At 44.9% G+C, this 15826-nt stretch overlaps 2 protein-coding genes across 2 annotated transcripts; both read right to left on the bottom strand.

Moving 5' to 3' along the window:
- Window positions 1-640: 640 nt before the first annotated feature.
- Window positions 641-7443, bottom strand: LOC123097729 (SCAR-like protein 1). Its single transcript, XM_044519548.1, has 9 exons — window positions 6417-7443; window positions 5338-5498; window positions 5105-5228; window positions 4894-5023; window positions 4639-4706; window positions 1488-4530; window positions 1303-1386; window positions 1116-1223; window positions 641-1006 (listed from the first exon to the last, which is right to left on the bottom strand). The coding sequence occupies exons 1-9, from the start codon at window positions 6569-6571 to the stop codon at window positions 965-967; spliced, it is 3915 nt and encodes a 1304-aa protein (XP_044375483.1). The 5' UTR covers window positions 6572-7443; the 3' UTR covers window positions 641-964.
- A 697-nt stretch (window positions 7444-8140) lies between these two features.
- LOC123097730 (U2 small nuclear ribonucleoprotein B'') lies at window positions 8141-14525 on the bottom strand. Its single transcript, XM_044519549.1, has 5 exons — window positions 14335-14525; window positions 13694-13866; window positions 12829-12922; window positions 9939-10015; window positions 8141-8609 (listed from the first exon to the last, which is right to left on the bottom strand). Exons 1-5 carry the CDS (start codon window positions 14405-14407, stop codon window positions 8325-8327), a joined length of 702 nt encoding a protein of 233 aa, XP_044375484.1. The 5' UTR covers window positions 14408-14525; the 3' UTR covers window positions 8141-8324.
- Between the last annotated feature and the right edge of the window lie 1301 nt (window positions 14526-15826).

The following is a 15826-nucleotide window of genomic DNA, read 5'->3' as shown; positions in this document are numbered from 1 at the left end:
CAAACTTTTTGGGTTTGCATACATTTTTCCAGGCAACTAAGCATTGTGCACCAATGCAAGTTTCCTCTACGGCCCAAAAGAAGGCTCGTCGAATCGAGTCTAGTATTTCTAGAACACTCTTCGGAATAAGGAAGACAGACATAAAGTAGACCAGGAGGGAGTCGAGTACAGCCGGCAGTGGGATAAGTCTGTCACCCTTAGAGAGAAGTTTGGCCCGCCAGCCTGTCAAAAAATTCCGGCATCATTCTATGATTGGGAGGAAAGCGTTAGCAGGTAGGCGTGTGGGTGCTAAGGGTAGTCCTAGGTAAATTTGCGGGAAGGTGGAGGTCGTGCACTGCAGTGTGGTGGCAATGTCGGCTGCGAGAACAGGACAGATGTGCATAGGTACAAACGTGGTTTTTGTGAAGTTTATAGTGAGGCCAATTGCCATAGCAAATTTGTGGAGTATGCTTTTTAGCTGTATGGATGCGTCAGTCGAAGCCTTGGCAATGATGAGAGTGTCGTCGGCGTACTGCAAAATTGTTGGCGGTAGGTGTGAGAATAGAGGGTGGCTAAGATGTAGAAGGTTGCAGTCTTGCTGGATCATCTGTTGCAGTAGGTCGGCGACAATGATGAAGAGATAGGGCGACAACGGGTCTCCTTGGCTTCAGAATGTGCACTTTTTCTTCTTCTATATACACTCAAGTTACAACAATCACAGTAGTCTATGGGCGTACACATACAGTCCTTATCAAAAATCAAACTTCAGGAGGCACATAAAAAGATAAGAAACATATGGCATGCCCCGAAAACGTCAAAATACGCTAGCACAGATCAAACTGTCTTGGCATGGTGTTCTCGAGATGAAGAAAAAGGTGCATTCGACTCTACTGATATATTCTACCATTTTCTTCATGCAAGAACACGAGCACAAGACCTGCGCATAACATGTGAAACATCAGCCGCCAAATTGCTCTGAGGAAAGCTACTCACTCCAGCTATCCTCGTCATCGTCATCAGCAACCGCCTGTTTTTAAAAGAAGAATGTGTCATCTCGGTACCGTGCCATATGGTAAAGCTATTGTCAGCTGAAACTTCTAGCAAGATATATACACGATGAAGCGGGAGGGTTTAACCTGGCGAATCGCGTTGGCCCTCTCAAGAATGGCTGCCACTTGCAAGTTTGTTCTTGGACCACCCATCACATTCGGTCTCTTTGCAACAACCGGTTTCAAGTTGAAAGTCTGCAATCAAAGCATGTTTATATTTAGGATATAATCTAGCTGAACAACGATGTTGTTTATGTGCGGGGTGAAGGCTTACCTTGTTCTTTATCTGATCCAGCACTGTGTTCTTCTCATCTGAAAGCTTACTTGATGGCTGAACCAAAGTTGGAGCCTTTCTTAGCTACAAACATGAAAAGAAAAAATTAAGTCAATATACTCAGGGTGATGATCTTAAAGTGGTGGGGAAAAAACGCAGAACATGGAAGTATTTATATTGTATACCATGCTTCTATCATGAGAAATAACTTGAAGCAGAGGATATCTAGGTGGTTCTGGCACTGAATGAGGAGGCAACTTTGCTAGTTCCTCTTCTAATGCTGAAGAGAACTCCCTAACCATGTCATTAGATTTATCTTCCTGTTGCACTGAGAAGTCAGGATTCTGAATATCATCTTGGCAAGGAAGCCCATTTGGTTTGTTTTCTTCTGAATCTTTAGTTGTGTTGCTATCTGCTGCTGACAATTCCTCCTTTTGGTCAGTGGTCTTTTCAATTGGCAAACCACTAGTATGAATGCTACTGCAATCAGAAACTCCATTTATGAGCTGTTGTTTTCTCTCTTCCTCCTGCTTCAGTATCGGTTTCATATCTATGAGCTCAGACCAAGCCTCCTCTGGAATTACTATAAGCTCAGGCGGCTTCAAAGTGTGCATGTCGTCGCGTACTGAAGTAACGTCTGTGTTGCACTTGACTTCTGATGAGCAAAATAGATTAGAAGACTGCACATCACACTCTTTGTATCCTTCTTGGACATTATTTTCTTGATAATCACTCTCAGGTAACAGATCTGTCCGAGTCTCACTACAAAGTGTTGTTGCATGTGCCATTTCCTTCTGCGAACTAAAACCATTGTTCCAGCTTATTTCCTGAACATTTTCAGATTCCTGATTTGTTTCGCCAGGTGCAGAGTTATTTTCATTTTCTAGCTGTTTCACTGGAGGTTTTGGCCTTGGTGGTCTCCCCAATTTTGCAAATAAAGATGTGGATCCTGTCTGAAGCTTGGTCGCTCGCCACTGCACCGGCGGAAGAGGTGGAAGTGGTGGTGCTTCTTCAGTATCTTCAGAAGAACTAATCTCTTGTAGATTTATATTACTTGATGGAGCAGGAAGCACGTTCAATGACTCCTTCATTAAACCACTAAGCATCCAATCAAAACTTGAAATGCTGGGCAGCGGCAAATCTGCAGAGTCGGGAGCCAATTGATCTGCAAAAATGTCAGTGCTGATGCTGTTGCATGGATTAGGCGGTTCTTCATGCAATTCATGTATTTCCCCTGTCTTTACAGTTGGATCTGGAGTGGCAGACATCATGGATGAGCTGTTCAGTTGCAGTTGCTCATTTTGGTCTAGAAGTTCACAGCTACCAAGAACAGTATCCTGTTGTAAACTAGTTTCTGGGTGTAGACAGCACTGTTCATCATCTGGCACGGCAGCCTCACTGCTGACTACTGGTTCAGTCACAACTTTAGGTAGTCCCGTTTCCACGACTGTTTCCAGCGAGGTGACATGCTCCATTTCAGGGATGTAGTTGTCCTGGCCTTCCCTTGCTGCTGCAAAATCTGCATCTGTGAGAGTGAATGGAGTTACTTGGCAAGGATCATCAGATTGCTTGGATGAAATCGGCGAGATCATATCATCTGGAGCCACATGTTCTCCTGTGTGCTTTGTGATTTCTTCGTCCAATGCATTTTCATCAAATTCACTGCATCCATCAGCATCTTCCGCATCCGCACGCTCTTCACAAATGCACACTTCTTTCAAATCTTCACCCATATCAGATGCATTTTCAGAAGCACCTTCGGTATCTATATCCTCAGTGTGCTCTTGAATAAGCTCTGATGCATGATTGAGCATGCCAACAGATGAATGCTCATCAGGTGCCGCAACCGCCCATCCTTCCTCTTCTTCCTCCTCCTCCTCTTCCTCTTCTTCCTCTTCCTCTTCTTCTTCTTTGGGACTCGGTGATGTGATGTCTGTCAGGTAGACATCGGTGTGCTGAAAACCATTTTCATCAGGCACTGAATCTTGTGGACTGTCAGCAGTTGGGACATCATTGTCTGACTCTTGGTCCACTACTTCCAGCTGGCATTCCCTTGAACCAACATCTTGAGGTGAATCAAAAGAAATGCTCTTCCTGAAACTCTCCTCCATGATTTCAATAGGAGGGTGAGCCATTTTCCGACACTTGACATCGAATCCATCGCCATTCGCTTCAAACTCATACAAGTCAGTATCTTGAGTGCCATCACACTTGAGCTCAAGCAGCTCCTTTGCCATGTTACGGAGAGAATCAGAGAACGGATCATGCTTCTTGGAGAGTTTCCTGGGCAGAATGCCGACTTTTGAGGCAAACAGCTCCATGCTTTCAACACACCTCTTGCTCGCTGTTTTCTTGAAGGAAATGGCCGAAACATTATTCCCCTTGGCCCTTTTAGTAGCATCAGCTGTACCATCGGATGTAGCATTACTGACGATAGCATTGCCACTGGACTCGGTAGCTAATTCCCTTGTGTCAGGCTCTGAAAGAAGTATGTCCCCAATGAGCAGTTCCTCCAAGGAAACAGTCCTCTCATGCTCGCAAGAAACCGGCTTTTCTTGCGAAAACAATTCCTCCAACGAACTAGTCCTCTCATGTTCACCACCAACAAGCTTGGCCTCCGTTACACAGACAGCAACATCTCCTTCGGAGTGAACAGCCTCGTCTCTGTTTGCTGAGCCAACATCTGAAGAGCAAGAGTCCTCCTTTTTACTGAAGGTACTAGACCTGGAGACGGGGGCACCCTGAGGATCAGAGCACATCTTGCCCGACGGTGCCGATGCAAAGGCACCTTGTCCACCATGGTCCCTGTGCTCTGAGTCTGTCTCCACTTCAGACCCCATTGTGGTGAGTGTGTCCACGTAAATATCAACTTCAGAGCTGTATCCCTTGCTGCTTCCTGCTGAACAGCTTGACGGTGTTTCTTGGGAAGTCGACCTCCTCTTGCGTGCTGTGGCGTAGTAGCCTCCCTTGCCCTTCTCAGTGCTGCTGGAAGTGTCCACCATGATATCTCTCTCTTCAGCGTTCGTGTCGGGTGAGTCGGTGAAAGATATCTGCACCTCTGATCGATCCATGGAGAAGGTTTTCTCCTCTGGTGAAGCCTTTCCATAAAGGTCCTGCATCTGCGGTCTGAAGCTTCGGAACACAGTCCCGTTTAGTTGTCGGTGCTTCAGTCGTTGGCGCCTTGTCGGGACCTCATCCAACGCTTCACCGGATAAATCAGTCTTGAACCTATGCAGGGAAATGGTAAGTTTGTTTGAGAAGGAATAAACAGAGAATAATAAAGTTACACTTAGCAGAAGATTTTTTTTGTTGTTCTTATGGGGGATGGGGATGTACCTCGAGTCATTGTTGGCTCCATCAGAAGGTCTGAAAATCTCATCATTCTGCAGGTTCGGCCTGATCTCCTGCAAAAGGAAGGAACAAAATATGTTGAATATCCTTTCTAGATAAACAGTTAGCACAAGAAACTTTCAGTCCAGAATGTTTTTCTGATTTACACTAGTAGGGTTATATCAACAAAGATCACAACTGAGTGAACTAGTATATATGAACTTAATGCAATAACAACACTAGAGATTAACAGTTGATTACCATGGTTCTAATTGGTCTTCTTTCTGTTCTAATTCCTTCCTGCAGCATTCTGGAACATGCGGAGTCTGTCTTGAAGAAGGCGGGGTCTGAGTATCTCTTCATGCACGTTCCCTCGCCACCGATATCATACCTGAAAGTTGACCAAACTTTCATAAACACGAGTACATCGCTTCACCACCTCCAATTCACAAAAGACAGAAACTCATCATACTTGTCAAGCATGAACAATCTTGGAGGCCCATGGCACTGCTTGATGGAATCCATGATGAAGCGAGGCGTGTCGCCCGTCGTCACAACCCCATGGTCCACCCTCAGGTTCGCATGCCAATCAACTCCTGCATGAGCATGGCAACGTTATCTCAGTGCAGCAAAAAGAGAAAAACTACAAGCAGTCCAAAGATGCAAGTTTACAGAAAGGAAGTTTGTGCTCTGTGCTGAACCCACCCCTGTTAGAAGCTATGTACAGGTAATCTCTCTGACAGACGTCTTTCTCCAGGAGAGGCAACTCTGCCTCCAGCTGCTGCACCCGGAGCACGAGCCCATGCCCCCGCGCCGACGCGGTCATGACCTCATCATACAGCCCGTGGAAGACCTCTGCCGCAAATCTGCTCACAGATGATGGTGTCATACGATGGCATCATGGTCAAGACGTCGAGTTATGAATGCAGAAATTTCGTCTCAGAAGAAAAGTGCTTACTGATTAAATGCCACTGCTACACCAAAAAATCATAAGACTAAGAAGACTGAAGATTGAACTAGTACTATGTCCTAACATGTGGCTTGAGTGCAATTCAAGAACCTCTGAAACATTGAAGCCACACACAAGGATATTATAGCAGAGTTGTACACTTGTACTGGACCCCTCGCATTTAAAAAAACATAAAAGAAAGAAAACCTGAAGTTGATGAAGAACAGAAAAGCCAATGATCGTCTCCATCGATCCCAGAGAACAACTTAAGGGGGGCAATTAATTTGAGAAATTCAATTGGAATGCAGCACCTTGTGATTTCTAGGGGTCAAACTTTGGTTACTTTTAGAGCAGTATTGTATTGTCATTGCTTCAACCTTGAGGCTCTATAGAATAATCAAAAAAAAATCTACCAGTACATGAATGGGAACATAAGATTGAATAATAGTGGAAGTTATATGATGACAAGAGAGTGCTTGATCACAACCAAGAAAAAGAAACTGCTCTCTGTTGCCTAGCAAGGACAAGACTATCAACAGCAACAGTTAACCACCTCGAAGTCAAGGGCGCTAATCCATACATCAATCACCTACTTTACTTGGTCTGGAAAAAGGGTCTGAAAACCACCGAATATGTTCATAACAAAAGCATTAGGTGATCTACCTGCTGTCAACGCCACTGACCCAATGATACCGATGACTCATGACGCAAAAATAATAGTCCAAAATGTTTGCAAGAATTCATGGGATAGAAGAAAAGAAAAGAAGAGAGAAACTCAATGGAAAGAAAGAAATCCGAGATACTCCTAGTAAGGGAGGGAGCAGCATGGACGTACTCTGCGAGGTCGCCGAGCTGGCGGAGGAGGCCGACGAGGCCGGCGGTGGCGACGCCGTCGAGGACGGCCTCGGGGTCGTGCTGGTCGGCCCGCTTGTAGAGGTCGCGGCCGCCGAGGGAGTACTCGTTGGCCACCGTGTGCCTTGACAGGGGCATTGTCCTTCTTGATTGCCCCTCCCGCCTCCTGCTGCTCCTGCTCCTGCAGCAGCAGCAATGGCAGCTTTTCTGTGTTGATTGCCGATCCCGGTGGCTCGGGCAGAGGCAGGAGCGCAGAGGTCTAGGAGGATTCTCCTACACTTTAGGATTGGCTTCGCTAAATGAAGGCCCAAAAGGTTCGGCGTGGCCGGTGTTGTTCGCGGCGGTGGCCTTTCCTGTGTCTCTTTCTCGTACTTCCAGGGCGCTCAGCGCATAAGCAGAGAGAGAGAGAGAGAGAGAGAGAGAGAGAGAAGAGGAAGTCTCAGGGGAGGGAGCGAGATTAAAGGGGTTACTCTTCTCCGAGCTAATTGCGGTGTTTCTCTCTCTTGGTTTGCTCTCCGCGGCAACGAGGGGCCCGCACATACTCCGGCGTAGTGCATCATGTGAACTTGTTAATGCACAATGAGTCGATGTTGCTTGGTACTCCATTCCTGTAGCGGAACTTGTTAAGTGTGATCCCCTTCACTGCCGTGCCCGTACGTAACTGAATTCGAAGGTGGCTTCGGAATGACTTTCCACGCCGTCTGCAAAGAGCTTTAACGGCCGAGTGCAACGCCAAGCTTCCCATGAGCACCTTCGCATTTGCAATTTACTTGCACAGCTCCTACTCCGTGTGATTATTCAGATTTTCACTTATAAGCGCATGTTTAATCCCATAAGAATCAGGAAGGACATCCGCATCCAACCAGACAACGGTCACAGGGCAAAACCAGCTAGTTGGTGCCTTTTTTACGTGTCACATGATGGCGTTACACGACGAAAACACCACTCACAAGCGCAGTAGGCTACAAGATTTCGTCCCGATTTTGACAGGACAAAACGGTGCCCAACCACAACACCCCACAAATTCCCCAACCCCACAGCACACTATCTGTAGCCCTGCAACAACCAACCAGCCAGCATAGGCCTAGGACCAGCATAGGTTGCACGAGCGAGCGAGCGAGCACAAACACAGAGGGGGAACTATTTCCTTTAAGAAAGGAAATTTCATCTGCCTTTGCTAGCCGTCCACCTCCCTCCACTAGAAAGAAACATGGCGACCATGCACACATACTACAGTACATTCTTCAACTTCAAAGCTACTCATACAAGGCGGCCAACGGGGAGGAGATACGCACCTAATTTGAGGGCCACGAATGCAACAGCAATCCCATAATTGCTAAGCCGTAGTGGTACAAGGCGGCACGCACGCCTCCCATTAAACAAAAAACAGGCCACCAAACCAACCATCCCACTACTAAAATACTTGTTCAACCATCAGGCATCATGCCGGCAACTACTAAGGTGACACTTCCGATTTCTGGCCAAAATATATATTACTGGAATATACACCTCATTCATTCATCTCTGACCATGGACTAGAGGCAGGAGGATATAGATAGGCCTGATGATTTTCTCTTGCCTTTTAAGCGAGGGGTACGTCGTCCATGTCTTGTTAACTTCTCCTACCACTGTAGATAGATAAAATGATCATGCATAGGCCACGATACCAGACTTGACAAGGACAATACCAGGGTTCACATGAAAACGTAGAGCCAAACCTGATTTAAAGTAACAGATACTTTTAACTTCTTAAACAACAAGTAAGTCACTTCCAAGAAATACAGGGTTAGAAAGCCAGCACAAGCACAGCACAGCAGCTTGAAAGCTTAGGGTTGAAAATCTTACAGTTACAGATTTCTTTTGGCCGGTTCCGAGATCACATGGATTTGTTTCACTTTTTGGCGTATGAGATGGCCATTGGGTTCTCTGGGCTGATCTTGAAACCCTGGAGGGCTTCCATTGCAACCATGGACTGGTTCTCGTCCTCGTACTCCACAAAAGCAATGCCTGGCTTGGCTTCGATCATCCGCACCTCCCGGAAACCAGGGTATTGCTGGAACAGGATCTGGAGCATCATGCTTGTGGTCTGATCCGGCATGTTCTGGAGGAAGAGGATGTTGTTCGGCGGAGCAGCTGGCTCTTGCGGAGGCTTGGCAAAACGAGAAGGTTGATGACCCTGCACAAGTAGAAAAGGTTAACAAAATTACTTCAAAAAGAATCTCAAAGTTGCATATCAAAATTCGTGCACCGCTAAATGTTAATCTCAAACTAATAAGTACGCTAATACTTGGTTTGTTCACATATATATCATTCATGAAGGCGATGCTGCATTCAACAAAGATTTTGATGCTAGCAAGATATGATATCTTACTAACAACTACTCCCCAATTTAACAGGACAGTATGAGCGTGGCATGACTAGGAACAGTTAAGACGGTTGAATATCTTTCTGTAGGATTAGGTCGGTAAAGGCAGAGTGCTCACGGCATTAGTGAGCTATAAGATACCTAAACATAAATTAAATATAGTGAATGGAATGTATGACAAGACTATCTTCCAACTCGAAGACACTGAAAATATTTCAGCTTAATCCATGACTCACTCAAGTAGACCAGCCAGCTCAAGTCAGATTAGTTTCTGACATAACGCTTAGGTATGCAACCATATCAGCTTTCTAGCAGGCCTGGTGCCCTAGTGAAACATAACAGAATACAATATCAGCACCAACTTGCAGCTCAACTACTACAAACTTTTAGAGGTATACATTGTCAAAGGAACACTTCACCGAGGTCGAAACTGCGAGTGTGTTTGATTGGTGCCAAAGGTTGCCTGCTATGGATTGGCCAACATTGGCTAAACATGACCTAGAGTTGGGAAAGCAGCATTGGCATGCCAAAAAGTTGGCCCTCGTCCAAACAAAGATCGATATTTTGGTCATAGCCAAAAAAAAGTGGTAAGGTACAATTTACACCCTTCAGACGAAGGAGCAACTACAAATAATAACGAGGTCTGCAGAGCTAGACGTGATGCATTTATAGATGCTTGGTCGCAGTTGAACGCTTACACATAAACTTCAGAGACACCCAAGTAACTAAAGGTGTGCCATACAATCTAGCAAACTGATTAAAAATGTTAAAAGGATAATCATTATCAGCTTAACAGTAGTTATAGTGACTAGATCATTCAGATTATGTTCGTGAAACTTTTGATAGAAAAGAAAACGAGTGACACACTCAGACACTTTAGACAGCAAGCATATATTGTCTGACATTTCTACCTATTTAAAAAAATCTAATTTCTACATATAAAATAATAAAAAGGAAGGCAGGCTTTGTGGTGAACAAGTACAGCATACTACATAGACAAACACATCACTTCATATCTACAGTAAGGCTAGTACAATTTGCGAATTTTTGGCATACAATACCAATGGTTGCACAGATAACACACAACATGGTTAAACAACAGATAAAAACCAAAGTGTGGCTTTTAAACCGAGAACTTACAGTTCCATTGCTTGGGGCAACAGGAGCATTAGCACCAGGTTGTTGTCCATCTTCAGTTCGCCGTTTTTTCTCAGCAGCTACAGGGGGAATAAGAGGCAATGGCCAATATATAAATACACACTTTGATCATTTCAAACAGTAAAATAAGGAAAAGGTGCATGTTATGCCCATTGAACTATTCAAGTCATCTCGTTTCAAGTAAGTATGATACCATCTATTTCATCACCTACAACAGTTGAAGTGCGAGCGCATAACACCCTTGTTCTAAATTTACCACATCTTAGAAACATCAGTTCATAAAATTGACTATGGCAGCATCCATAGATATGTGCTTACAAAGAAAAATATCCGGTGGTAATTACGTTACAGTGGAAACCGGTGAAAACCAAGCAAAAAAAAACATATTTCCAGGCTACCGAAAATTCTGAAACAAAATATGATAATGTTCTATAATAAACATCTATTTCAAGTACAAGATAAAATTCATTTGGGTGGTAGGGAAAAAAAGAAATTCAGCAATGATTTCATTCCTTACCCCCCAAATAGATAAGTTTGAAGTTGAAATTTTACACGATAGAGTATTACCTTTGAAGCATAAAGTTCTTTTTAGAATTCTCGAAAGAATTTTTTCACGGAGTTTCTGTTGTAACTTGGTTTTTACCAGATACTTTCCGTGCTTACAAGGCATGCATGTCAATGACATGTGTCTTAAATTAAAACAGAAATCAATATAAAGGAACGGCAGGACCCAACAACAGTCATGGCCACCTCTGTCTCCATCCCTTTTCTCTCCAGAAACCACTCTTCAGGTAGAGCGGTAGCGCCCACGACAAGCCCAGTAACAATGGCATCGAAGATGAATTAGAGGTTCTAGGTTACTGAATGTGCTCTGGTCATCTCGCGGAGGACCTCAAGCTGCCAACACCCAAGACCCATTGCTATTCAGAGCACATCCATCTTAGTGTCACTGGGAGGTCAGATCACCTGCACTCCCTCTCTGGTGTCTATGGAAAGTTGTGCTGAAATACCCTTCTTTGCCTATTGTTTACCTGATCTTACCATTACACGAATGAAATGGGCGCCAGTGTGTGCATTCCATTATTCCATGCCATCTCACATTGTTGAAAACCAATGTTCAAGAAAGCGTTTTTAGGCGGCGCTTAAGCGCTGAGCGACAGCTAAACGCTTCGCTTCTGGCCTAGGCGCAACTTTTAGCGTTGAGCGAAAAAAAGCATGATTTAGCGATCACTTTAGCGCTAAGCACTGGCTGAGCGCGCTTAAGCGACGGAAAGTCGAAGAAGGCGGGCCCAAAAGGCGGGAGCTGAAATAGACACAGGCGGGAGGGGGAAAGGGGGGGTATATAAGGCCTGGCCCAAAAGTGGCCTGTTCAGCTAGGGTTACTGGGTTAGAAGGAGGGGAAAGAAGAGAGCATTGCGATGGCGGCTTCTGCTCTGCATCCAGCTTGGCTGCTGCTGCTGCTGCTGCTTGGCTGCTGCCATTTATCCTATATGCTCATTCTAAGACAATATTATGCATTTATGCTTGCTGTGTGAACCACTGAACCTTATCCTTATGTGTTATTTGGCTATTTGTTGTGGTGTGTGAACCACTGAACCTCAACCTTATATGCTACTTCCTCCGTCCCATAATATAAGAGCGTTTTTGACACTACACTAGTGTAAAAAACGCTCTTATATTATGGGACGGAGGGAGTATTTCAGATTTTTCAGTTACCTATGTGCTATGTCTCCTGTTTTCTTGTGCATATTATCCAAAAACAACCAAATTCTGGCCAATTTTTAAAAAACGCTTAATCCCGATTAAGCTGCGCTTAAGCGGCAATTGCTCTAAGCTGTGGCCTTCCGCTCCGCTTACGCTTACCGCTTTTTTGAACATTGTTGAAAACACAAACAATACAACTAATGAGGCAGGAACCAAGGTAACAGGATGCTTTGGTGGCCTCAGTATAATGAGGCAGCGAGCGAAGCAAGTGAATGGATAGCAAGAATTCTTGGCAGAAGCATGGTTTTTTACGCGGGTGGCGAACCTGCTCCTAGCGCCCAGACTGCCTAGGCATCGCACAGGAGTCTAGGAGTTGCGCTGCGGCAGGGTGGAGGGTGTCTGGGATATGTAGCTAGAGGCCGCTGCAGCACACAGTGGGGGCTTTGCCAGGAGCCTAGACCCCAGATTTCGGCAAAAACAGAGTAGCAGGCCTGCACTGAGCGTGTTTTTCCCCGGGGTTTTTTAATCTTTGGCACAAACAATAGACAGCAGCATGTATGATCCACCACAAGAATTGACCATGCCAACATGGAGGAGGGGCCTAGGGGAGGGGTGATCAGAAAACAGATGTGGTGATGTAGTAAAGCCACATGATAAGGTGGGTGGTCATTTTACGTTATTTGCCTACCTTGGTAAATTTCAGATTACTTGTTTTGTACACTTTCAAAATGTTAAAACGCATCAGCACGCCTGCTGACACCACACTGGATCAATTGCTGAGAATGATAGCATGCAAATAAAAGGCACCCAAGATCGGGGTGTGAAGGGGTTATTGGCACCAATTTAAATAACACAGTGTAAGTGGATGCTATCATGCATCATAGTTGAAATTAGACTACATAATTCAATGGGCAATTATAGTTTTTCTTAAATGGTTAAACAAAGCAGCATTAATCTCCATATAAGTAGTTATATGTTCTAACAGGGCAGGTTCTGATTTCGAGAACAGAAAAGCAAGCTAGTATTCACACTAGTGTAGATGTTATCATCATTTTGGCTCCCCTGATGTACTAACCCAACATATCCTGCTGCTAGGTTATTATCTCAACGGGCAGTTGTAGTGTAGAGTGTAGACTAAAACATAAATAAAATCTACAATTAGAAATACCTTTCTCCTCTTGCTTCTTCCTTTTCTCTTTAGGAGCATAAGACCCATCTGCTTTTGCAAAACAGTCAGACTTTGTTTTTGCATATTGTACCCGCTGCATAAGGGAAGGGAAAGAAGTAAGTTGCCAACCATGGTATTGTTAAGACTAATTTTGTTTGTGTGTCAATGCGACACAGTTTCACTTACAGGTTAAAACAATAGATTCGAATAGGACTATAGGAGTAACAACTAGATAGATAAAGATTACGTGCTTCAGCATCTAGTCAGAGATCATCTGGACATATGATTCTTGAAAGAGTATATCAGTCATATAACCTAAGAAAGTAGTGTATGCTAGCACCATTTGAAGAACAAACGTCTATCGTCTATCCACAGTATTCTACAAACTGTTAATCAAAACATTGTAAAAGACGAAGGCTACAAGGCTGTATTTTCTACGGGCGGGTTTGGTTCACGGATCACGTACAATTTTGCCATACCTAAACTTAGGCAAGTGACATAGTGTACGTGGCAACCTAAATGGTCGCCATAATTGTGCCAGTTAGGCAAAGAACTCTGGGTTCGCACACATGGGCAAGCCTCTGCAGATTGCAAACAAAACACAAGACTTACACTCAAGGTATAACTTTATTGTACAAAAATTTACCAGCGGAGACTTTGAAGTGGAGCATTGTTGTGCTAAACTGCTAATGCAAATCTAAGGACCATAGGAAGACTAAATTGCCCACTTATGATAATCAGAAACAGATTGCTTGTCTCGGACCAAACATACCCACCATGCTTCTCTTATGCACAGAAGAGAACGCCGAGAATGAAAAGTAAAACAAAACACCTGACATTATAAGCTAAAGTGGAGATGTTTCACCATTTTTTTGCCGTAAAAATCAAAGTCCTGTAGGCCCCGGAAAGCATTGGTAGCCGCTGTAATTTCACTGAATGCCACCCAGGCTTGCCCCCTGAGTTTATGAGTTTTCAAGGCCACAACATCCACTATCCTTCCATACTGAGAGCACAATGCATAAAGTGATCTCTTCAACTCTGCAGGAAAGAACGACACACGTTACAGCATGAACCAACTGAAATTACTAGCATATACTACAACCTACAACAGTAAAACTATTGTTTAATTCGATTTTAGACAGATACGACCATGCTCCCTGGGCGATTACAAATATGTACTGTGGAGGGAGGCAGTAATTTTGCCCCTTCAAAGCTCTGACGCAGCTTGCAGAGAGCGAGGGTTTCCTAAAAGGACGAGACGGGCTGAGCCAAACACGGGTTCCAGCAAAAGCATGAGACGAAACCAAAATCGGGCAGTTCAACCGGCTCCAACGGCCAGCATTTAACACTATGGACGTTTCATCTCTCGAGAGTCCACAACAGAGATCCTACGAACCTAAAAGCGAGGCGCGGACGAGCAACGGGCTAGATCGGGAGGCTAGGGTTTTAGGAGAGGGATTCTGCCAGCGGGTGCGGCGGGACGCTAAGCAGCGGGGTGAAGAGTACCTTCTTTCTTGACCTTCTCGTTGAGGTTCCTGAAGTAGACGGTCTGGTTCGGGGGAACGTCGCCGGACAGCATCGCCGCCGCCGCCGCAGCAGCCGAAGACGAGGAGGAGAGAGACCTTACTGTTTCGGGCCGGGAAATTCTAGTCGCTGATTTTTGGGTTTCCAGTACGTCCCGCTTCCGCTTATCTCTTCGGGCCTCGAGGTCGGTACAGGCCGGGTAGATGGGCTGCATAGATTATATGGGCTCAGCTTGCGCGTAGACCGAATTGGTTTTGAATGATCTTTCTGTAGACCTATTGGGCTCTAATGGTAGTACGGTAGCCCCTCAAGAAAATGGTTGTACGGTTACTTTTTTTTTTGCATGATGGTGGTACTGTTACTTTGCTCTGTTTTTTCATTTGTTTTCTTCCTCATGTCTCTCAAAAAAAATTGCCCCAAAAGAAAGAATCTATACGTCAGACTGATTTGCTACAAAAGTGAGTGCTTTTTCACTCGCTGCATGGTAAACTTGGTCCATCATCTACTTTTATACCTCATATATATATATATATATATATACTCTCATTCTAATTCCTCACTTTTGAAAGGTTCCAAGTTCCAACGGAAACATTCCTGGTTCTGGTAAGACCAGGTAAACCTCACTGCTTTAAGGCCCTGTTTGGTTCATAAGTCCTAGGATTTTTTTTAGTCCCAACTTATGAGTCCCAGGTCCCTAAAAAGTCCTTATCTGTTTGGTTCCTGGACTTAACATGGACTAAAAGACCATATTACAACTATAAATTCCTATAAGACTCTTTTTGAGAGTCTTATTTCATAAGTCTCAAATGCCCAGTTTAAATCCCTATAAGGCCCTTCTGTTTGGTTTAGATGGGACTTATAGGGACTTTTTTAAGTCCCTAAACCAATAAGTCCCTGGAAACAAACACCCTCTAAGTAATCTCACATCCATGACGCGCAGTGGGCCTCTGGGAGGTTACAGAAACCGAAGAACTAATCACGTTTACTCTGTCAAAAGTTCTACAGATCGCGGCCACTTTTCCCAAACGAAAAAAAGCGCAGCTGAAGTTCCAAGCGGCATCGCCAACAAGCAGCAGCAGCTTTTGCACTTACTCGAGTGTGAACGGGTTAGCTGCCGCCTGCCAGGGCTCTTCCGCGGTGGCTTTCGGCAAAAACTCGATTCCGGAACTGGAAACGCCGCTTGGCATTGGCCGCCCAGCACCGGGACAGTTGGTGTTCCATGGCGGATCCCTGCGAGAAGCGCTGGATCGTCGCTTTCCGGTCGGGATCACGGCATGCCATCATTATTAAATAAACTAATTAAAATCCGTCCTGATCGGACGATGGCTGTCACGTACCCAGATCAGCCGTGTGAAGGAAGCTCGTCGTTTCCTTGGCGCCAAAACCTGCTACACGATCCGCTATGGATTTCCATGGCAGGCAGGTGGTGGCGCTCGTGCGGATCCCCGGCCTTTCCATCAGCTGGGTGCCCAAG

This window comes from Triticum aestivum, chromosome 4D (assembly GCF_018294505.1).
Source record: "Triticum aestivum cultivar Chinese Spring chromosome 4D, IWGSC CS RefSeq v2.1, whole genome shotgun sequence".
Lineage (NCBI taxonomy): Eukaryota > Viridiplantae > Streptophyta > Magnoliopsida > Poales > Poaceae > Triticum > Triticum aestivum.
Note: the sequence above shows the minus strand (reverse complement) of the source record. Positions and strands in the feature narration are given on the sequence as shown.